The sequence below is a fragment of the Apium graveolens genome, chromosome 9 (assembly GCF_009905375.1).
Source record: "Apium graveolens cultivar Ventura chromosome 9, ASM990537v1, whole genome shotgun sequence".
NCBI classification, from domain to species: domain Eukaryota; kingdom Viridiplantae; phylum Streptophyta; class Magnoliopsida; order Apiales; family Apiaceae; genus Apium; species Apium graveolens.
The window spans coordinates 221,413,439-221,437,300 of NC_133655.1; the positions used below are offsets into that span (position 1 = coordinate 221,413,439).

Sequence of the window (23,862 nt, forward strand, 5' to 3'; positions counted from 1 at the left end):
TGTTTTATTATTGATAAATTGAAGTGTTAGTTAAGTGGTTAATTAAGTAGTTAATTATAGTTAATATTTAATCAACAATTTTAAATGTTATTATCTTAACATTGAGAAGTAATCATACATTGGTGAGTGAGTTTAATTAGACAATAATTTAGTCTGAGTCTCTGAGGGAACGAACTAGAAAATATTCTATATTACTTGCGAACGCGTATACTTGCGTGAATATTAGCGCGTGTTTCCGCCCTAACAAGTTTTTGGCCCCGCTACCGGGGACTCGGCGTATTTGTTTAGTTTATGTACTTACCATCATTGGTCATTAGGACTCAGTGATTAGGACGTAGTAGTTACTTATTTTTTTTCTGGTTGTGTTTCAGGTACTTTAGCAAGCGTTTATGCAAACTCGTTCTCGTGCTCGCAAGAGGACTTTAGATACAGCTGAGGAGACAGACGAAGTTCTTGATATTCCGGAGAAGTTAGATTTTGAGGATTCGGATTCAGGAACTGAGCAGAAAGAACCAGTAAACATGGGAGATCGTATTGTTCAAGCTGATCCAGCTCTTATGGATTTTTCTCGGCCTAAAATTGATGACATTCAGTCAAGCATCCTTCATCCGGCTATTCAAGCTAACACCTTTGAAATCAAGCCGGGCACTATTCAGATGGTGCAGAATTCTGTTTCTTTTGGAGGAGCGGCAACTGAAGACCCCAACATGCACATAAGGAATTTTGTCGAGATCTGCAGCACTTTTAAGTATAATGGCGTGACTGATGAGGCTATCAAGTTGAGGCTTTTCCCATTCTCACTAAGGGACAAGGCTAAAGACTGGTTACATTCTGAACCAGCTGGGTCCATCACTACGTGGCAAGATCTTGCGCAAAAGTTTCTGGTGAAGTTTTATCCGATGGCAAAGACTGCTGCTATGAGGAGTGCTCTTACTTAGTTTGCGCAGCAACCTACAGAATCTATGTGCGAGGCTTGGGAACGCTACAAGGAAATGTTGAAAAAATGTCCACATCATGGAATGCCGGATTGGATGGTGATCACTGGTTTCTATAATGGTTTGGGGGCCCAATCTCGGCCCATGCTCGATACAGCAGCTGGAGGCGCCTTATGGGCTAAAAGCTATACTGAGGCGTATAATCTTATCGAGACGATGGCTGCAAATGAGCATCAAAACCCAACTCAGAGGATGACGTCAGGCAAGGTAGCAGGTATTCTGGAAGTTGATGCAGCCACCGCTATTGCAGCCCAGCTCCAAGCGCTATCAATGAAGGTTGATTCTCTGGCTACGTATGGAGTTAATCAAATAGCTATGGTTTGTGAGCTTTGTGCAGGTTCTCATGCTACGGATCAGTGTTCTCTTGTAAACGAATCTGTTCAGTATGTGAATAATTATCAGCGACAACAGCAGCCTGTGCCAGCGACCTATCATCCTAACAACAGAAATCATCCAAATTTCAGCTGGGGGAATAATCAGAATGCTATTCAGCCACCATATCAGCAAGGAGTGAGTAAATAGTTTAACCCACCTGGATTCCAGCAACCACAGCAGTATGCTACAAGGCAATCATATCCTCAACAGGGAAGTGCAGCTGCACCTACTAGTGCTGATTTTGAGGAACTTAAGCTGTTGTGCAAGAGTCAGGCGGTTTCTATCAAGACCTTGGAAAATCAAATTGGTCAATTAGCCAATGCAGTGCTCAATCGTCAACTTGGCACTCTTCCCAGTGACACGGAAGTACCAGGCAGGAAGGAAGCTAAAGAGCAAGTCAAGGCTATTACCTTAAGGTCTGGAAAAGTAGCTGATGCTGAAAAGGCAAAAGAAGTAGAAGCTGAAATTAGAGGTGAAGAATCTAAGCAAAAGGAGAAAGCGGAGGAACCAAGGAAGACTACTGTTGAACACACTCTGCCTGAGGCTAATATAGGGGAGAAACAGCTCTATCCTCCACCACTTTTTCCTAAGAGATTGCAGCAACAAAAGCTGGATATACAGTTCGGGAAGTTTCTGGAGGTGTTCAAGAAACTTCACATCAATATACCTTTCGCTGAGGCTCTGGAACAAATGCCTAGTTATGCGAAGTTTATGAAGACTATTCTTTCAAGGAAGGTGAAACTGGATGACCTTGAAACCGTTGCTCTCACGGAAGAATGCAGCGCTGTTCTGCAACAAAAGTTACCACCAAAACTGAAAAATCCAGGAAGCTTCACCATTCCTTGCACAATTGGGAATCTGACGTTTGACAAGTGCCTTTGTGATTTGGGAGCAAGCATTAATCTGATGCCGTTGTCGATCTTTAAAAAACTGGATCTGCCTGATCCAAAACCCACGTACATGTCACTACAATTAGCTGACCATTCCATTACTTACCTAAGGGGCATAGTTGAGGATGTGCTCGTCAAAGTGGATAAGCTCTTCTTTCCAGCAGATTTTGTTATTCTGGATTTTGAGGAAGATAAGAAGATTCCCATAATCTTGGGGAGGCCTTTCTTGGCTACTGGCCGTACCTTGATAGATGTGCAAAAAGGTGAACTTACTATGCGGGTCCAAGATCAGGATGTGACCTTTAACGTATTCAAGGCAATGAAATTCCCTACAGAAGATGAGGAGTGCTTAAAAGTGGATGTGATTGATTCTGCGGTTACTTCGGAACTCGATCACATGCTAATGTCTGATGCATTGGAAAAGGCCTTAGTGGGGGATTTTGACAGCGATGATGAAGATAGCAACGAGCAATTATAATATCTGAACGCTTCTCCCTGGAAGCGAAAGCTGGACATACCATTTGAATCTCTTAGTACTTCTGACCTCAAGAACGCTGAAGGGAAGCTCAAACCATCAATAGAGGAAGCACCTACCTTGGAGCTCAAGCCATTACCTGAACACTTGAAGTATGCTTTTTTAGGTGATTCATCTACGTTACCTGTTATTATTTCATCTGACCTTTCAGGTAGTGAGGAAGACAAGCTCTTAAGGATTTTGAGAGAATTCAAATCGGCTATAGGATGGACCATGGCAGACATCAAGGGGATAAGTCCTTCATATTGTATGCATAAAATTCTGCTAGAGGAAGGTAGTAAGCCAACTGTGGAACAGCAGCGAAGACTGAATCCCATCATGAAGGAGGTGGTGAAGAAAGAAATTCTGAAATGGCTAGATGCAGGCATCATTTATCCTATTTCTGACAGCTCGTGGGTGAGCCCCGTACAATGTGTACCTAAGAAGGGAGGTATCACTGTGGTCGCAAATGAAAAGAATGAGCTCATCCCTACTCGAACAGTTACAGGATGGAGAGTATGCATGGATTATAGAAAATTGAACAAAGCCACAAGGAAGGATCACTTCCCTCTTCCATTTATTGATCAGATGCTTGACAGATTGGCGGGACATGAGTATTTTTGTCTTCTGGATGGTTATTCCGGGTATAATCAGATTTGTATTGCACCAGAGGATCAGGAAAAGACTACCTTCACTTGTCCATTTGGCACATTTGCTTTTCACAGAGTTTCGTTTGGGTTATGTGGCACACCGGCCACCTTTCAGAGATGTATGATGGCTATATTCTCTGACATGATTGGAAATAACGTCGAAGTATTCATGGATGACTTCTCCGTCTTTGGACACTCATATGATGAATGTTTGAATAATCTGCGTGCCGTACTCAAAAGATGTGTGGAAACTAATTTGGTGCTTAATTGGGACAAATGTCATTTTATGGTGCGTGAAGGCATTATCCTTGGGCATAAGGTCTCTAGCAAGGGTCTGGAGGTGGACAAGGCCAAGGTGGGAGTCATTGAAAATCTTCCCCCACCTAATTCTGTGAAAGGAATCCGTAGTTTTCTTGGTCATGCGGGTTTTTATCGGCGATTCATCAAGGACTTTTCAAAGATATCTAAGCCGTTGTGCAATTTGCTTGAGAAAGATGTGCCTTTCAAATTTGATGATGAATGTTTGGCAGCATTCGAGACTCTCAAGGAGAGTTTGATCACGGCACCAGTCATTACAGCACCAGATTGGACAGAACCATTTGAGATGATGTGTGATGCGAGTGATTATGCGGTAGGTGCAGTTCTGGGACAGCGCAAGAAAAATCTCTTCCATGTGGTCTACTATGCGAGTAAGACTTTAAATGGTGCCCAATTGAACTACACCACTACTGAGAAGGAGCTTTTGGCTATAGTCTTTGGCTTTGAAAAATTTCGATCTTATCTGCTTGGTACGAAAGTAACAGTATTCACTGATCATGCAGCTATTCGCTATCTGGTTTCTAAGAAGGATTCGAAGCCGAGACTCATTCGTTGGGTGCTTTTACTTCAGGAATTTGAGTTAGAGATCAAAGATAGAAAAGGTACTGAGAATCAAGTAGCTGACCATCTCTCTAGGTTGGAGAATCCCGATTCTACTTCACAAGATAGGACGTTAATCAATGAATCTTTTCCGGATGAGCAGTTGTTTGCAATTCAGGAGGAAGAACCATGGTTTGCAGATATTGTAAACTATCTCGTCAGCAATATAATGCCTCTTAATTTGACATCCGCTCAAAAGAAGAAGTTTCTGCATGAGGTGAAGTGGTATATGTGGGATGAACCATATTTGTTTAGACAGGGAGCTGACCAGATCATCAGGAGATGTATCCCGTTCTGTGAGACGGAGGGGATATTACGAGACTGCCATTCCACGGTTTATGGGGGACACTATGGAGGTGAGAAGACGGCAGCTCGTATTCTGCAAGCAGGTTTTTTCTGGCCTACTTTGTTCAAGGATGCTCATCAGTTTGTTTTAAGGTGTGATCGTTGCCAAAGAGTGGGAAATTTGTCAAGGAATGATGAAATGCCATTAAATGTGATGCTTGAAGTCGAGGTCTTTGATGTATGGGGAATCGATTTCATGGGGCCTTTTATCTCGTCTTGCAATAATCAGTACATCTTGCTGGCAGTCGATTATGTCTCAAAATGGGTCGAAGTTAAAGCTTTACCGACAAATGATGCAAAGGCAGTACTAAATTTTCTTCATAAGCAAATTTTCACAAGGTTTGGAACACCTCGGGTAATCATAAGTGATGAAGGATCGCATTTTTGCAACCGTAAGTTCACTTCTATGATGCAGCATTATAATGTGAATCATCGAGTAGCTACTGCCTATCATCCGCAAACAAATGGTCAAGCGGAAGTGTCTAACAGAGAGATAAAGCGCATTCTAGAGAAGGTTGTTTGTCCGTCAAGGAAGGATTGGTCTTTAAAGCTCGATGAAGCTGTTTGGGCTTACAGAACAACATACAAAACTCCACTTGGGATGTCACCATTCCAGTTGGTGTACGGTAAGGGATGTCATCTACCTGTGGAGCTTGAGCATAAGGCCTACTGGGCATTGAAGAAGTTGAACCTGGATTTAGATGCAGCTGGTAAGAAAAGAATGCTTCAGCTTAATGAACTGGATGAATTTCGACTTCAAGCGTACGAAAATAACAAAATATATAAGGAAAAGGTGAAGAGGTGGCACGATAGGAAGCTACATCCAAAGTTATTTGTGCCAGGGCAACAAGTTCTCTTATTCAACTCTCGGCTCCGACTTTTTCCTGGGAAGTTGAAATCAAGGTGGTCTGGACCTTTTATTGTCAAAACTGTGTTTCCACATGGAGCGGTGGAAATTTTTGAGAATGATCCGGACCAAGCATTCAAGGTTAACGGTCAGCGGTTGAAGCACTACTATGGGGACATGGCAAACCGAGAAGTGATTAGTGCCATTTTGTTGACTACTTGAGCAGGGTACGAAACGTCAAGCTAATGACGAAAAAGAAGCGCTGCGTGGGAGGCAACCCATGAATTATTGTTACAGGAACCCTTAGAAGTTAATAACCTATCCAAAAACACAGAAAAATCAGAAAACAGGGGCTGAAAAAAAAAATTCCAGTGACCCCCTGCGCGCCCGCGCAGCTGCGCAGAGCGCCTGCGCAGCTATGCTGAGCGGCCGCGCAAGGGTCGAGGACCAGAATTTTTTTTTTTTACAGTTCAGAAAAAAAAAACAAACAAAAACAAACACAAAAACAGTTTTAGCCCATAAACCCACGATTTGTTCCCACTACCCCATTATTTTATCCCTTAATTCCCAAACCCTAATCTAATCCACACCCTATATATACATACACCTATCCTACATATCTCCCACAAAACTTCCTACACTTAAACCCTCTCACAAACATCAAATATCAGTTCTTACACGCTTTTATTCACGAATCAATGGCACCCAAGAGAGCACGCACTATTGACAGCAGCAGCACAGTTCCTACTGCTGATTCATCGAGGGGTACTGCTGCAAGGCCTCGGTTAACTGACAGAGCCGCGGAGGAGGAGTACATTAGGCTGTTGGGTAAGCCGATTCTGAAGGAGAGGGGGTTTTTACCATCGGGGAGGGATGGTGAGTTGTTGCCCATGATTGCAGAGAAGGGGTGGATAGCTTTTTATGAGTCACCCGAAGCAGTACAGATGAGCGTTGTTCACGAGTTCTACGCGAATGCGAAGACTGAAAAGAATGGGTTTTCTGTGGTCCGTGGGCTGACGGTTGATTATCATCCTGCGGCGATTCACCGTGTGATTGGACAGCGAGAGAGGAAGCCCGAGGAGGAGAACTGGAATGAAAAGACTGCTGAGGATTTTGACTTGGATTTGATTTGTGCGACTCTCTGTCGATCGGGCACAGTTTGGACCCGCAGTACAGGCAATAATGAGTATCATCACTTTCCGGCGATCGCCATGAACAGGTATCCCCATGCATGGAATGCATTTATTTGTGCTAATATTTTGCCTTCTTCGCATGCACACGAGGTCACAGTTGAGAGAGCACAGCTGTTGTGGGGAATTCTGAATGAGGAGTACTATGTGGACCTTGGTGAGTTTATCTACCAAGGAATTCTGAAGTTTTTGAGGGGAGCAAAGCATATGAACATCCCTTATGCATCTACGGTTACGAAGCTATGCCGAGCAGTGGGAGTGAACTGGCCGGCTCATGAGCAGTTGCAGTTGCCAGCCGCTCCGATTGATTCTGGCACTCTGAATGGGATGCAGGAGTGGACCGGTGGTGAGCCTGAGGAGCATGGGCTGGGTTATCGTCTTCCAGGAGGGCGTCCAGCACGAGGTGCTACTATGGCTAGGCCAGGGCGTGATGAGGCTGGTTCTTCGAGAGCTCAGGAGGGTGCTGGGATGGTTGATGTCCAGTATAGGAGGCTTTCACGACGGATGGATGCCATGTATGAGACACAGAGCAGGTTTGCTCAGGAACTCACCCTTGCGTTAGGGACTGCTTTTCGAGGCCTTGGAGCTGATATCCAGTGGCCAGTTTTTGGTGAGGACTCTGCATACCCGCCGCCTGATACTCCACCCACTGAGGGTGATGATGATGATGACTCCGAGTAGGTATACCCTGTGTTCCTTTCTACTACTTTCACTGAGGACAGTGAAGATTTTTAGTTTGGGGGTGGTAGTTAAGGAATTTTGTGTGTGTGTCATTTAGTTGCATATTTATGATAGTTTAGTTCATATAGTTGCATAATTTATGCCATATAGTTTTTTTTATGAATGTCATGTAGCTCATGCATTTACCATGATCCCTTTTGCAATGATTTATCGACTGAATTGTGATATCGATGTCAGTGTAGTGATAGCATTAAAGTGATATTAAGTTGTGTAGGTTGATATGCATGCTAGAAACAATTGTAAGTCCACTAAGTCTTAGAGAATGCGAAAGGGCTAGATTGTGTTATGATTTGGTTGTTTTCAAGGTCAATCTACTTATTGTGCTTAGAATTCGATTATAGGTTCTTAGTGATAAAGACATGAAAAAGAAAAATTTTGGAGAAAAAAATATGGAAGTTGTTGCTAGTTGTGGCTAGGCGTCAAATGGCTAGTAGCCGGCTCGCGTATGTTGCGAGTAGTCTAGGGTTGATCAAGATGAAGCGAAACGCACTTGCTCAGAAATTAAAAAAAAAAAAAAAATTTGGCATAATTGATCAAGAGTGGGCTCTTTGGTATTCGAGTTATTAAGTTCTTAGGGGACTTTGTGCCTAGCGACCTAAGGCTTTTAGAGTCTGGGATCCGCTAACCTAACGCTCGTTACATGGATATCATTGTATAAGTCTTTTGTGGACCTCACTCATTGCACGGTCAAATAAGCATTTGAGTTGTAAATAAAAAGCACGATTCTGTAGTAAGCTCCAGAGTTCTTGTAGTGTTGTATATCACTTTGTGCCTGGAATTTTTATTCTTTGTATAATCGTAGGATTGCCTTGAGGATAGTCTAGTCATAGTAATTGGTCTAGTTCCGAAGCATATCTGTTAAGCATTTGCACACACCACGTTTCTGGCTGTATGTCCGTTTGCATGAGTTTATTGATCTTTAGTTGTCTAACTGCATTCCTTGAGATGTGGCAATTTGGTTGATTAATTGTAGTAAGGGGGATCGCTGCATTTTCATATAGATTGTATTCATGCATATTTTTATTTGTTTTTGAGTCTGTGACGCTTGAGGGCAAGCATCGATTTAAGTTTGGGGGTGTGATAAGTGGCATTTTATACCACTTAGAACGTCTTAAAATGGCTTAAATTGGTGTCTTGAAATCAAGTATTTTGTGTATTTGATGTGTTTTTCTAGTGTTTATGCATTTCAGGGTATTAGTTGCATTTCGGGGGAGGAATCATCAAGAATAAGCCTTGGCATGTGTTCACCATTGCGAGAGGAAAGGAACGGGCAGATTACGGCGAAGAAACGGAGCAAACTTGGATTTTTTCCAGTGGAGGCCTGCGCGCCCGCGCAGCTATGCTGAGCGGCCGCGCAGCAACCTGCGCGCCCGCGCAGATATGCTGAGCGGCCGCGCAGGGTCGGGAATTTTGCTGAATTATTTTAGACTTCTACTTCTGTTTGGCTTCCAACTTCTATGTAATCTGAGTTTTATGGGACTATTATATAAGTAGATTTGAGATGTTTTCACGAGGATTAAGAAGAAGAAGATTGTGTTTTACGCAAGAAGCGAAGGAGATAAGGAAGAAGACTGATTTAGCACACCGCAACGAAGAGGAAGCATATTTTCTTGTGATTCTTGTTTCGTTGTAACGTTGGATGCTAGTTTTCTTGCTTTGACTTATTTACTCTTGTGACGTACTCTGTTTTAATATAATTAGTTTAGTTATTATTTTCTTGTGTTTGTTATCATGATTTCATATGAACCCATGATGGCGATAAGTTCTATTATGGGCTAATTGTGATCATGGGGTTGCAACGGATTTATTATGGAATTCTTTAGTTAATTGTTTAATACTTTAGTGTGTGATGATTGCTTGATATCTAGTATTGGTTGTGCGTATTCGTCTTATGTGCGTCGCGAACATATAAGATAGGGTGTTAATCTCTTGTGAAGCGACGGTGGATCTTGAGATTTAGAACTTGCCATGCTAGCATAGGTTCATGTACGTTGTGCATGATTAGTGGGTAACTCTAACAGTTTTATTTGCCCTATGTAATCAAAAAGGAATAACTTGTGCTTAAATTGTTGTGTTGTCAATTTCTGTAGACATATAGGAACTCAACATAATTGATGACTATTCGACTTCTATCTTAATTGTGGATGCTTGGTAGAATGGTATTAGTACAATGAAAGTTGGCTTTTATCAGTTTCGTGTTATTCGATTAATATCATCACTGTCACATGCTAAAGGTAATAACAATGGCTATAGAAGGAAGTAATAATGAAGTTGTGATCTCATGAGTGTTTTATTATTGATAAATTGAAGTGTTAGTTAAGTGGTTAATTAAGTAGTTAATTATAGTTAATATTTAATCAACAATTTTAAGTGTTATTATCTTAACATTGAGAAGTAATCATACATTGGTGAGTGAGTTTAATTAGACAATAATTTAGTCTGAGTCTCTGAGGGAACGAACTAGAAAATATTCTATATTACTTGCGAACGCGTATACTTGCGTGAATATTAGCGCGTGTTTCCGCCCTAACAGATATATATATATATACATATATACACATGGCACATTATATAGCACATAACAATTAGCACACATTATAGTTTAAAACTTACTACCAACTCAGAATATTATTTAACACGAGAACCTGTAACTTATGATAATATTTCTACGGAAAATTCGGCATGACCTATTCGTAATATGGACAATACCCTGAATAACCACACCACAAATACAACCCACAAGTCATTTCAATGTTCTTACCCAGACATATCCTATACGTGTTACAGCTAACAATCATAACATGCTTTCAAATCATTGAAATCAAATAAGTCAAATAGATTTAGATATAGGAGAATTTTAGAAAATTTTGGCATGAAGTATTCGTAATTAGGACTATCCACCTATTTTTCAATTCCACAATTTAACCTTATAACCATACAAAATAAAGCTGACTCAACTTGCAGCAACATGAAAGTAAACAAGTAAGAAAAGTACCCGCCCAGACTTGCGGCACCTAAACAATTAAGAAAAATTACCCGCCCAGACTTGCGGCACCTAAACAATTAAGGAAAATTACCCGCCCAAACGTGCGGCACCTAAATAATTAAGTATATTTAATAATTTATAATATTTGAACTTACAGTTATATAATTTAGCATCACCAATTCAACTCGAATAAACACTTAAATAAATCACCTTGCACATATATCACATAGACTAGTAACTATACACCTATTCAAATCACACTCTAATAATTAGCAACGGAACTCAATCTCAAATAGGCATATACTAACATGTATTTCCATAAAACATATCGCTGCTATCACATATACAAATAACAAGTCAATGTACATGTGCACAAGTCAAGTATGTCATCAAGTATGCTAACTTAAATCTATAATTTGATAAACTGAAAAGCACATATCAAAACACTAACCAACACTTCTATACTATAGGTTCATATATTTAATCTATTAAACAATAACTAGCAATCACATATATTAGCACAAAACCATATGTCGAGTTATAACATACAAAATAGCTACCGAACCTAAAATTTAAGTTAACCAGCCTCGAAAGAATGACATTTTACAATACCTAGATGAACTTAAACAGAAAAGTTTAAAACATAAAAGTTGTAGGATATTTTGCGACCTTTCTAAAATGGTAAGGGTCTCTAAAAATGACCAAGTAACGAATTCAGAAACTTTAAAATAAACAGCTGCACAAGCAGATTCAGCCCTGTTTTCGCAAGTAACTTAGTATTTGAGACTCTTAAATAATAGAATTGGTTAATGAACTATAAGTAACAATTGTAGATACTGAATTAAACTTTCCAAATTGATATAGTTCAAAGTCATAGCTAAAATAATGAATTTACTACGAATTTTTGAAGTCAAGATGTATCAAACTGAAATAACAGGACAAATTTTACAAATGGCAGATTTTATCATAATTGCAGGCCGAATTTGGAAAAACACGAAGAATGAAAATTGTAGATAATTCCATTATCTTTCTAGAGAGTGTAAAATAATTATCATACGATGAACTAGCTAAAAGCTACGAATTTAACAAGAACTCAGCTTATTTCTAAACGGATTTGACAACACAATTCACAACATCATTATCCAAATCTTATATTCATATAACCTCTAAATTACATATATTACCAAATCAATAACATCAATCATTCTATGCATAAACCTAATAAAGCATAAATTATATTCAAAAACTTAGATACAATACAACACAACAACTGAACACCCACGCACGCGACTCACACACGCGCACACTCGATTCACACACACACATACGCGACCCACACACACATGCATACACAACCCACACACAGAGCATATATAAACACACACACAGATACACCGTATAACACATATATACATACCCTCGCACACAACTGGAGGCCAAGTAGAATCCGGCTAAGATCGGCCGGAAAAATTCACCCCAACCGGAGCAGCCATGAACGGGCAAGAGGGGAAAGTTCGGGGAAATAAAAACTGAAAAGAGATAAGAGGGAGAAGAGATTGAGAGAGAGACATCGAGAGAGATTAGAGAAAGAGAGAGATTGCGAGAGAGGAGAGATGAGATGAATAACAGGAGAGGGATTGATGTTTTTTTTGTAAAAATAAAAATAAACTGAATTGTTAAAAACTGTCACATTTTAGAAAATAGGAGACGTACCCCTTTTTAGGGCCCGGCACGAACAACATTCATAGGCACAGCAGCAGGTGCCTCGTAAAAAAAACCCCCAACTCATCTCCAAAATCATCTCAAGCAGCTTACCATCTTTACCCGATGGCAGAAAACCCCTCTCCTTCGCTATCTGCTTCGTCAATAGCATCGTATACTCCGCTTCAGCCTCCGAAGTAGCAAACCTAGGCCTCATGCCCCCAACACTCGAAGAATCGGCGGTGTTGCTGCTAAATTAAGTCTTTGCTCTTTTTAGTGCCATTGTATTCGAATAAGTTGAGCAAAGAGAAGTGTATAAGAAAGATTGAGGTTTGAGAATTGAAAAGTATTGTGGAGATGATTGTGTCTAAGTGTATGTATGTATAGGGATTATAATTAGGTTTAAAAAAGAAGTGGGAAAAGATTATGGAATTAGTGGGCGGTAATGGGGTGTAAGAATTGAATTGGAGAATGAATTAAGGGAAGTGGAGGAGGGAAAATCGGCTCAAGTGTTTATTTTTGTTATCATTTTTGTTTTTCTATTTTTTTTCTTCTACAGGGGTGCAGCACGGCCGTCCCGCCAGGTAGCGCGGGCGCGCCATTTCTCTGGAGTTCCAGCGCGGCTGCTCTGCTTCCTAGCGCGGGCTCACCGTGCTTCACTCTCAGCGCGGCCGCCCCGCCAGGCAGCGGGCGCGCCGTGCTTCTGGAAAAAACACCCTGTTTTCAGTTTTTTCAGATTTTTTTTGTCTTTTTTTCTGCTTTTTCTTCCTTCTATCTTCTACTAATTTATAACAAGCTTGGTTTGCCTCCTAAAAAGCGCTTGGTTTATGCCACTAGCTTGACGTAGAATTCCCAGATCAAGTGGACAATAAAACGGCACTAAGCACCTCACGGTTTTCCGTATTCCCATAGTAGTGCTTCAGACGCTGTCCATTTACCTTGAATGACTGGCCTGAATCACACTACTAGAAAAACGGGATCAGACATGGGTTCAGAACTGATGTTAAAAAAAATCTGAACCGATGTCTTCGCGTGTGATGTTAAATGTCATTAGCTTTTGACATCGGTTAACAGCCGATGTCTATTACAGTGCTATATATCGGTTTTAAGATTAAATGTGATGTCTTTGCAACAAATTTCAGCTTATATTACATTATTTTAAGGTGAATATGAGTATATTATGAGGTATTTATCCATTAAAATATGAAACCTACAAGCTCTAAAAGCCATTTATTAAAATTCTTTCGAACAAACCGATGTGAAATGCTAGATCAGACATCGGTTAGATAAGTTGGCCGATGTGAAATGTTTGATCAGACATCGGTTAAATTAGCCCCCCGATGTGAAATGATGGATAAGACATGGGTGTTCTTCACGAAACCGATGTTAAATCTTTTTGTTTAACATCAGTCAGTTTCTCTAACCGATGTTATTTGACTTAAAATACATTGAGTTTCTTTTTAGAACCGATGTCAAATGACTATTTCACATCGGTTTTTTTAGTTCTTTTTCGTTTAATATTATTTTACCTGATGTCTTTCTTATATTTTTTACATCATTTTATATTTACCAATGTGATGTTAATATTTTGTATATTGCATGCCATCCTGATACTGTTCACATCCAATGAACCAATTACATTTACAAACAAAAAAATACCAAACAATGCAATATAAACATAAGCTACTATTATCTGCAATAGAATTCAGTTGCAAGTTCATGAATCACATCAATACAAAGAGTTTCTACATAAATCTCACGAAAGTATACTAACTATCAAGCATATCAATGGCTCACATAAGACTTCGTGAGCAGTTATTCTCTGTTTAGGAGACCTGTCAAGCATCTTCCTTATTAGATCTTTTGCACCATCTGAAATCGATGGCCATGGTTCAGATTTAAAATCTATATTTCCTTTCAAAATCGCTCTGAAGATTCCTGAGTCGGTTTCTGCCAAAAATTATACGAATAAAGAGGAATATCATCAACTGCCACAATTACTACACACAGGTAAAAACTCTTAAGCTCAACATGTGATACTTTTAACTCCTAATACCTGCCCAGAAAGGAGGAACTCTGCATAGTAAAATATATAGAATAACGCCAGCACTCCATACGTCAACTTCAGGTCCATAATATTTATGCAACACCTCAGACGCAACATAATAAGGACTTCCAACAACTTCTGTAAGATACTGACCTGGTTACAAGAAAAACATGATGAGTATAGAAATAGTAAGTAATAATTACTTTATAATGTCTTACCTAGTAAAAGAAGGACTCAGATCACAGATATTAAGATGGATCATGTTATAGCATATTGTCAATTTGAATGAGATAGTCTGAAACTTAACAGGTGTCTTGTTTCTAATTATGTGAAAGATATTACATCTCAAAAAATTGGAATAGAATTTTGTCTTCTTAATTCATCGCTTAAATCAGGTTCTGATAGATCACTAAAGATGCATATGTGCAAAAGAGTCTAGTGCTTCTCTGGAAAGACCATTCATCGCCAAACCAACAATCATGGCACTCCAGGCCAACACGAATTTTGTAGAAATGTCGTCAAATGACTTCATAGCTTCATCTGGAGCACCACACTTGCTGTACATATCCATTAAAGCTACTTCAACTTCCTTCCCCATGATGTTCTGTTTCTTCATGATAGAATGAACTGATTCACCTAAATTCACTGCACCTGCAAAGCCACAAACAGCTAGAAGACTACTTATTGTTATTCTATCCGGCCTGATATCTGCTAATATCATCTCTTTAAAAAACTCCAAAGATCTTGTGAAGTTCTTGTTTTCAGCATACCCTGCAATCATACAGTTCCATGAAACCACATCTTTCTCTGGCGCTCTTCTAAACAAAACTTCAGCAGCAGCTAAATCATTCCCCGCGATGAATTCATTAAGCATCACATTCCAGGCAGTTACATCCTTTTCAGGCATTCGATCAAAGAACACACTGGCACTTTCCCAATCACCTTTCTGCATATAGCCCTCTATCATAGATGTCCATGAAAAAACCGTCTTCATGTCAATCCCATCAAACAATTTCTCAGCCGAATCCATATCTCCAGACTTAACATACATATTCAGCAACCCATTTCCCAGATTCTCCGAAACCTGCAGATCTTTCTTCACTATATACAAATGAATCAGCAATGTTAATAATGCTCTGCATAAACAGGGATTTTGTAGCATCATCTTTTTGTCAAAATCATATAACGTATTTAACAAGAGTGTGAACGTTTTGAGGCGTATCTGCAATAGAATCAGCAAGCAAAAGAGAATTAACCTTTTGTGTTTTATTTGACATATCTGGACCAAGACGTAACCATGTCGAGTACACAAGAGATTCATGAATGGTAACATGTGGAGAATGGATATCGTTCTATTCACAATAACCACTGACACGAGCAAAAGTTGCTTGGTTCTTTGGATAACCTGAAATGCTAATACTTCCTTCAATATACCCTCCGGTTTTTCTTCTCTCTAATACATCCATCAACATGGTCTTTCCAGCACCACTCACTCCCACTAATGCTGTCAAAACACCAGGCCTGAATGCACCACTCACATCTCGTAGCAATTGGAGACGGTGCTCTGTGATTCCTTGACTCTTCATTTCCTGAACAAACGAATGGTTTTACTGTGAGAATCGTTGACCACCATATGTTTTACTCTCATAGAAAAACAGCATATTATAATATCAATTTAAAGGACAGGTGACTTACAGGAGGCATATCAACATAGTAATTCACATTTTCAAATGCAAGTGAGAGGGGCTTGAAAGGAACCACCATTCCTCTTCTGTTATCTTTATCAGAAGTGAAGTTTGTGTGACTTGGAGTGTTCCGTACACTCATATCTACACCTGTGGTAGTTCGCCAGCTAGTATTGACATCTCACTATAATAATATTAGCAAAAAGGAAATACCAGTCAAAATGTTGAATGTATTAAGAGACTTGGTTACATGTAATATCATACCTTTATTCAAAGGAGCTGTAGACGTTGTGCTCCTGTCAGTAGACTTGTTCTTTTTCTTAGTGTTGGCATCCTTATCAACAACAGACTTGGAACTTCCAAAGGGTGCATTCTTATGTTACAAACATCCAGCCACCACCCACACATCAACGGAAAAACACCAAGTTACAACAGTCCAAATGACATAGCTCCCAATGATAAAAGCATAGAGATCTAATACAAAAAATATAGAGTTAAATGTGTTATTAACACCTAAACTTAATAGCAGAACATAATAGAATAAACAAAATTGAACATACAAATATAAATATACACCGACAGATCTATATAAATACACAATGGATGTAAATAAAGTTAAAAGAGAGAGATATGTTACCGATTGAAGGTTGGTTTCAAGCTCCAAAGCTTCAGGCCTATAAACAAAAGCTTCATTAAAATCAAAATGTAAAATTTTGAAATAAATTTAAAATTGACATACATAATCAAACCAAATATTTGCTTTCTCGGCTCGATTTTAAGCTACTAAATTAAATAATACCAACAATTTCTAGCCCGATTTGTGACGGAAAACTCCTTCCCTTTCTTCAAACCATCATCAATCGCTTTCACCATGGCCGAAATCTAACCTTTACCAATCAATTTTACATAAATCGAAGCTTTCATCAAGATATAGATAGGGAGACGGAAGAGAGTGGAGAAAGAGAGAGACAAATCTCGATTCAGTGATTTTGTATTAGGTTTAATTAGGTTTACAAGAAAGTAGCGGTAAGAAAGGAGACAGAGAGAGATCGAAAGAGAGAGGGGGGGAGAGAGAGAGAGAGAGAGAGAGAGAGAGAGCTGAAGGAGATGAAGTTCGATATTTGAGAGAGAGAATCAGGGTTTTTGAGATAGAGCGGTGGTCTGAGAGAGAGACAGCAAAGAGAGAGAGAGCCGCGAGTTTGAGAGAGAGAGGGAGAGTCAAGGTTTGGGGGAGGGAGGGAGAGAGATAAAGATGAAGATAGAGACAGAGATAGAGATGTATGGGTGTGTGAGTAAAGGGAGAAGGGGGAAATAATTTTTTAACTTTTTTGTTACGGGGGAAAATTTGGGTACTCAGCGGGGGAACTGAAATATTTATTTAGTCATTTTTTAGAAATGGTTATAGATAACGGTTAGCATAAATAACCGATGTTGAAGTGAAAAACATTAATTTGTTATTATTTTAAAATTAAACAGGCTTTTAACATCGCTTTTTTCTAAACCGATGTTAAACAGGCTTTTAATATCGGGTGCATTACATGCCGATGTCTAAGCACCGATGTCGTATCTACTATTTCTAGTAGTGTCATTCTCAAAAATCTCCACCGCTCCATGTGGAAACACAGTTTTGATAACAAAAGACCCTGACCACCTCGACTTCAACTCTCCCGGAAAAAGATGGAGACGAGAGTTGAACAACAAAACTTGTTGCCCCGGCACAAATGATTTGAGCACTAAACCCCTATCGTGCCATCTCTTGACTTTCTCCTTATACATTTTGTTGTTCTCATATGCTTGAAGTCGAAACTCATCGAGTTTATTCAATTGAAGCATCCTTTTGTTTCCAGCTGCATCCATATCAAGGTTTAATTTCTTCAAAGCCCAATATGCCTTGTGCTCTAGCTCCACAGGAAAATAACATACTTTACCATAAACCAATTGAAACGGTGACATGCCTAGCAGAGTCTTGAATGCTGTTTGATACGCCCAAACAGCTTCTTCCAGCTTCAAAGACCAATCCTTCCTCGATGGATATACAACTTTTTCCAGAAATCACTTGATCTCTCTGTTAGATACCTCAGCTTGACCATTAGTCTGAGGATGGTAGGCAGTAGCAATACGATAATTCATATTATATCTTTGCATCATAGCAGTGAACTTGCGATTACAGAAATACGATTCATGGTCACTGATTATGACTCTTAGAGTCCCAAATCTTGTGAATATCTGCTTGTGAAAAAAATTAAGCACTACCTTCGAATCATTTGTCAACAAAGCTTTAACTTCGACCCATTTTGACATATAATCGACCGCCAACAAGATATACTGATTATTGCAAGATGAGACAAACGGCCCCATAAAGTCAGTTCCCCAGACATCGAAGATCTCAACCTCGAGAAGCACATTAAGAGGCATCTCATCCCTCTTGGACATATTACCAACACGCTGGCATCGATCACACTTCAAAACTAACTGATGCACATCCTTAAACATTGTAGGCCAGAAGAATCCTGCTTGAAGGATACGAGCTGCTGTCTTTTCTCCACCATAGTGGCCTCCATAAACAGTTGAATGACAGTCTCATAAGATTCCCTCCGTTTCGCTGTACGGAATACATCTCCTGATGATCTGGTCAGCTCCTTGCCGAAACAAAAATGACTCATCCCACATGTACCACTTCACCTCATGAAGAAACTTCTTCCTTTGAGCAGAAGACAAGTCTGGAGGCATAATGTTGCTCACAAGGTAGTTCACAATGTCTTCGAACCACGGTTCCTCTTCTTGCACCCCAAACAATTTCTCATCGGGAAAAGACTCAATGTCTTATCTTGTGAAGTCGTACTTGGATCTTCTAAATGAGAGAGATGATCAGCAACTTGGTTTTTAGTACATTTCCTATCCTTGATCTCTAACTCAAACTCCTAAAGCAAAAGAACCCATCGAATCAGTCTAGGCTTCGAGTCCTTCTTCGAGACGAGATAGCGAATCACAGTGTGATCAGTGAAAACTGTCACCTTCGTCCCAAGAAAATAAGATCGAAACTTCTCAAAACCATAGACAATAGCCAATAGCTCCTTCTCAGTAGTAGTATAGTTCAGTTGAGCACCACTGAGGGTCTTACTAGCATAGTAGACCACATGAAATATATTGTTCTTCCTTTGCCTAAGAACTGCTCCAACTGTATAGTCACTTGCATCGCACATCATTTTAAAAGGCTCATCCCAATTAGGTGCAGTTATGACAGGTGCCGTAATCAAACTCTTCTATAAGCTCATCATCAAAAGCAGCTAGACACTCATCATCAAACTTGAAAGGGACATTTTTCTCTAGAAGATTGAACAAGGGTTTAGAGATTTTAGAGAAGCCCTTGATGAACCGCCTATAGAAGCCCGCATGACCAAGAAAACTGCGGATCCCCTTAACAAAAATTGGCGGAGGAAGGTTTTCAATGACCCCCACCTTGGCTTTGTCCACCTCAAGACCTTTACTATAAATCTTGTGCCCAAGAATGACGCTCTGTTGTACCATAAAGTGATATTTCTCCCAGTTGAGAACCAGATTGGTCTCAATACACCTTTTAAGAACTGCGCCAAGGTTTTGCAAGCATTCATCGAAAGAATCCCCGAACACAGAAAAATTATTCATGAACACCTCCATATTCTGAACAATCATGTCAAAGAAAATGGTCATCATACATCTCTAAAATTTGGTCGGTGCACCACATAACCCAAAAGAAACTCTTCTGAAGGAAAAAGTACCTAACGGACAGTTGAAGGTAGTCTTTTCCTGATCTTCTGGAGCAATGCAAATCTGATTATAGCCTGAATAACCATCCAGAAGACAATAGTATTCATGCCCAACCAACCTGTCAAGCATCTGATCAATAAAAGGAAGAGGGAAGTGATCCTTCCTCGTGGCCTTGTTCAGCTTCCTGTAATCCATAAAAACTCTCCACCCCGTGACTGTTCAAGTAGGAATAAGTTCATTTTCTCATTAGCAACCACTGTGATGCCTCCTTTCTTCGGCACACACTGAACTGGGCTTACCCAAGAACTGTCAGAAATAGGATAGATTATCCCTGCCTCTAGCCATTTGAGAATTTCCTTCTTCACGACCTCCTTCATGATTGGATTTAGCCTTCTCTGTTGCTCAACAGTTGGTTTGCTTCCTTTCTCTAGCAGAATTTTATGCATGCAATAAGAAGGGCTGATTCCCTTGATATCTGCTATAGTCCATCCAATTGTTGATTTGAACTTTCTTAGAATTCTCAAGAGCTTTTCCTCATCACTACCTGAAAGGTTAGATGCAATAATAATAGGTAAAGTAGATGCATCACCAAAAAACGCATACCTCAAGTGTTTAGGCAATGGTTTAAACTCGAGTGTAGGAGCTTCCTCAATAGATGGATTGAGACGCCCCTCAATATTTTTGAGTTCTGAAATTCCAAGAGATTCAAAAGGCATATCCAGCCTTCGCTTCCAAGGAGAAGCATTCAAATATTGCAACTGCTCATCATCTTCATCATCTTTACCATCTGAATTTCCCGTCAAGGCATTCTCTAAGGCATCAGACCGTAGCATTTGATCAAGTTCTGAAGTAACCACAGAATCGACCAATTCCACTTTTAAGCACTCCTCATTTTCAGTAGGGAATTTCATGGTATTGAATACATTAAAAGTCACATCCTGATCCAGTACTCGCATAGTGGGCTCACCCTTCTGTACATCAATCAAGGTTCGGCCAGTAGCCAAGAATGGTCTTCCCATTATTATGGGAATCTTTTTATCCTCCTCGAAATCAAGAATTACAAAGTCAACAGGAAAGATGAGTTTGTCCACCTTGACCAAGACATCCTCCATAATACCTCATGGAAATGCAATAGAACGATCGGCCAAATACAAGGACATATAAGTAGCTTAGGATCAGGTAAATCTAACTTCTTGAAGACAGACAAAGGCATCAGATTGATGCTAGCTCCCAAATCACATAAACACTTATCAAACGATAATTTCCCTATGGTTCAAGGAATAGTGAAGCTTCCAGGATCTTTAAGCTTCGGAGGCAATTTCTGTTGCAGCACAACACTGCATTCCTCCGTAAGAGCAATAGTCTCTAAGTCATCGATCTTCACTTTTCGAGAGAGAATACCTTTCATAAACTTCGCATAGCTAGGCATCTGTTCAAGAGCTTCAGCGAAAGGTATGTTGATATGAATTTTCTTGAAAACTTCTAAGAACTTAGCAAATTGCTTATCCAGCTTTTGCTTCTGCAGCCTCTTAGGAAAAGGAGGTGTCGGATAGACCTGCTTCTCCCCTGTATTACCCTCAGGAGGAGTGTTGACCAAAGCTTTCTTCCTTGTTTCCACTTCTGCTTCCTTCTGCACATCTTCTTCAGCCACAACTTCATCTTCTGGAACTTGAGATTTTTCGGGGTCTACAACCTTCCCAGACCTCAATGTAATTGCCTTAACTTGCTCTTTTGCTTCCTTCTTGCCTGGATATTCTGTGTCACTAGGGAGTGTTCCAAGTTGTCGATTCAGCAAGGCATTGGCAATCTGCCCAATTTGATTTTCCAAGGTCTTAATAGAAATCGCTTGGCTCTTGCACATGAGCCTTAATTCCTCCAATTTAGATTTTCATTAGATTGTTGCAGTTGAAGTTGTTGTCTTGGTGCATATTATGGTTGTTGAAACCAGGAGGATTGAATTATTTTGCTGCATACTGCTGATAAAGCTATTGCACCGCATTCTGATTGTTGCTCCAGCTGAAGTTAGGATGATTGCGCTTGTTGGGATGATAGGTGGATGGAACTGGTTGTTGTGACCTCTGAAAGTTGCTCACAAACTGAGTTGATTCACTAGAAATAGAACACTGCTCCGTCTCATGCGCACCAACATAAAGCTCACAAACACCAGTGATCTGATTAACTCCATAATTAGCCAAAGATTCCACCTTCATCGTTAAAGCCTTAAGCTGAGCAGTTATAGCAGTAGCTGCATCCACCTCCAGAATTCCTGCTACCTTGCCTTGAGGTAGTCTCTGAGAAGGGTTCTCGTATTCATTAGCAACAATCAGTTCAATCAATTCATAAGTTTCATCGTAGCTCTTAGCCCATAAGGCTCCACCTGATGCTGCATCAAACATGAGTCTAGATTGTGCACACAAGCCATTATAAAAGCAGTTGATAATCATCCAGTCAGGTATCCCATGATGATGACACTTTCTAAGCATCTCCTTATAACAATCCCAAGCTTCACATAAAGACTTTCCCGATTGCTGCGCAAATTGAGTAAGAGCGTTCCATATTGTAGTTATCTTCGCCATAGGGAAGAATTTAGTTAGAAACTTTTGAGCAATATCTTCCCATTTGGTGATAGAACCTGTTGATAGAGAATGTAACCAGCTCTTAGCTTTATCCCTCAGAGAGAACGGGAAAAGCTTCAGCTTTATAGCATCTTTAGAAACTCCATTGAACTTGAAAGTGTCGCAGATCTCGATGAAATCTCTGATGTGCATGTTGGTATCTTCTATAGGAGAACCCCCAAACTGAACTGAATTTTGTATCATCTGAATCGTGCTAGCCTTGATTTCAAAAGTGTTAGACGTGATGGCTAGTCTGACAATGCTAGACTGAATATCATCGATCTTCGGTTGAGAGTAATCCATCAAAGCCTTCGGATTCGCTGTTGGTTCTCCCATTACAAAAACAACTTATTTTTCAACTTTCTCCTCAACAAAGATTTCTCCTTCAAATAATTCAACTTCTTCCTCCGCTTTATCCAGTGTTCTCTTACGAGATCGAGAACGCGTTAGCTTAAACGCTCTCTAGAGTACCTGAAACACAAACAAGCAAAAAGTAAGTAAAATATCCGAGTCAGTGAACTTTAACGACCACTAATGATCAACACATAAACTAAAATTAACACCGAGTCCCCGACAGCGGCGCCGAAAACTTGTTAGGATGAAAACATGCGCTAAAATTACACGAAAGTATACGCGTTCGCAAGTAATATAGAATTCTTTCTAGTTCATTCCCACAGAGACTGGTTTAGGTTAACTTCAATCTATGCACCTATGCAACAATGATATGGTTGTTGTTCAATGCTAAGACAAATAACAATTTGGATTTGATTAACTAAGAGATTATACTAACTTTAACTAAGAGAATTGAGGTTGAATTACTTATATGACACAAACATGAGATTCTAACTTCATTACTACTTCATTCAAAGTCATTGTTCTTAACCTTAGCATGCAATGGTGATGACAACTAATCAGAATACACGAAACTAGTAAGCGCCAACTTTCATTGTACGAATACCCTACTACCAGGCATCCACAAAATAGATAAAAACTGAATATGTTAGGTCACACTTTCACTGTAGAGGGGGTGAATACAGTGTTTATTACAATCAAATCAAACTTCAAGAACTTATGTAACAGAAAACAAACTTTATTTAAACAATAAACTCTGTTACAATCTGGAACTGTTATCTCTCAGTGATGAACAAAATATCACGAGAGCTTCTAGAGTTATAATAAATAATATTCTCGATAATGATAACACCTCTAGTGTAAACTCTATTTCTGTGTTTATATACTACACAGTTACAAGATATTCGCTAATTGATATGGAATATAATTCTGCTTCCTAAAATATATCAATCAGATATCTTCTATTCCAAGTATTCCATTCTTCACGGAATTCCTTCTTCATGCATATCTCTTCTTATGTTTATCTTGATCTTCTTAACTTTAATCAGCTACTGTCCTTATCTGATCGTCCTTCAGCACTTAAGTTCTGATATCTATCTCCTGATAACATAAGTACTGATATCCCTTAAGTTCTGACTTCCAGTACCTTAAGTTCTGACTTCCAGTATAAGTACTGATCAGTTAAGTACTGATTTGTTCTGTTCAAATAAGATCTGAAATCTAAACATAAAACATATTAGCCATGACATTATCAAATATATCTA

General features: G+C 39.6%; 1 protein-coding gene and 1 non-coding gene across 5 annotated transcripts; both read right to left on the reverse strand.

Moving 5' to 3' along the window:
• Positions 1-914: 914 nt before the first annotated feature.
• Positions 915-1,021, reverse strand: LOC141687628 (small nucleolar RNA R71). Its single transcript, XR_012561118.1, has one exon. It is a non-coding gene; the product is annotated as a small nucleolar RNA R71 (small nucleolar RNA).
• A 13,422-nt stretch (positions 1,022-14,443) lies between these two features.
• On the reverse strand, positions 14,444-22,679 carry LOC141682685 (pentatricopeptide repeat-containing protein At4g21065-like). 4 transcript variants are annotated; one of them, XM_074487386.1, is made up of 6 exons: positions 16,684-22,679; positions 16,522-16,558; positions 16,149-16,358; positions 15,895-16,068; positions 15,456-15,788; positions 14,444-15,300 (listed from the first exon to the last, which is right to left on the reverse strand). In XM_074487386.1, exon 6 carries the CDS (start codon positions 15,248-15,250, stop codon positions 14,609-14,611), a length of 642 nt encoding a protein of 213 aa, XP_074343487.1. In that variant the 5' UTR covers positions 15,251-15,300; positions 15,456-15,788; positions 15,895-16,068; positions 16,149-16,358; positions 16,522-16,558; positions 16,684-22,679; the 3' UTR covers positions 14,444-14,608. The 4 variants fall into 4 exon arrangements, with proteins under 4 accessions (XP_074343487.1, XP_074343486.1, XP_074343484.1 ...); XM_074487385.1 differs by having other exon boundaries at positions 16,684-22,582; XM_074487383.1 differs by having other exon boundaries at positions 14,444-15,788; positions 16,684-22,582.
• Positions 22,680-23,862: the final 1,183 nt, after the last annotated feature.

Coding starts and splice junctions, on each gene's coding strand:
- LOC141682685 (XM_074487385.1), bottom strand. CDS start 22,582: ATGGGAGAACCAACAGCGAATCCGAAGGCTTTGATGGATTACTCTCAA.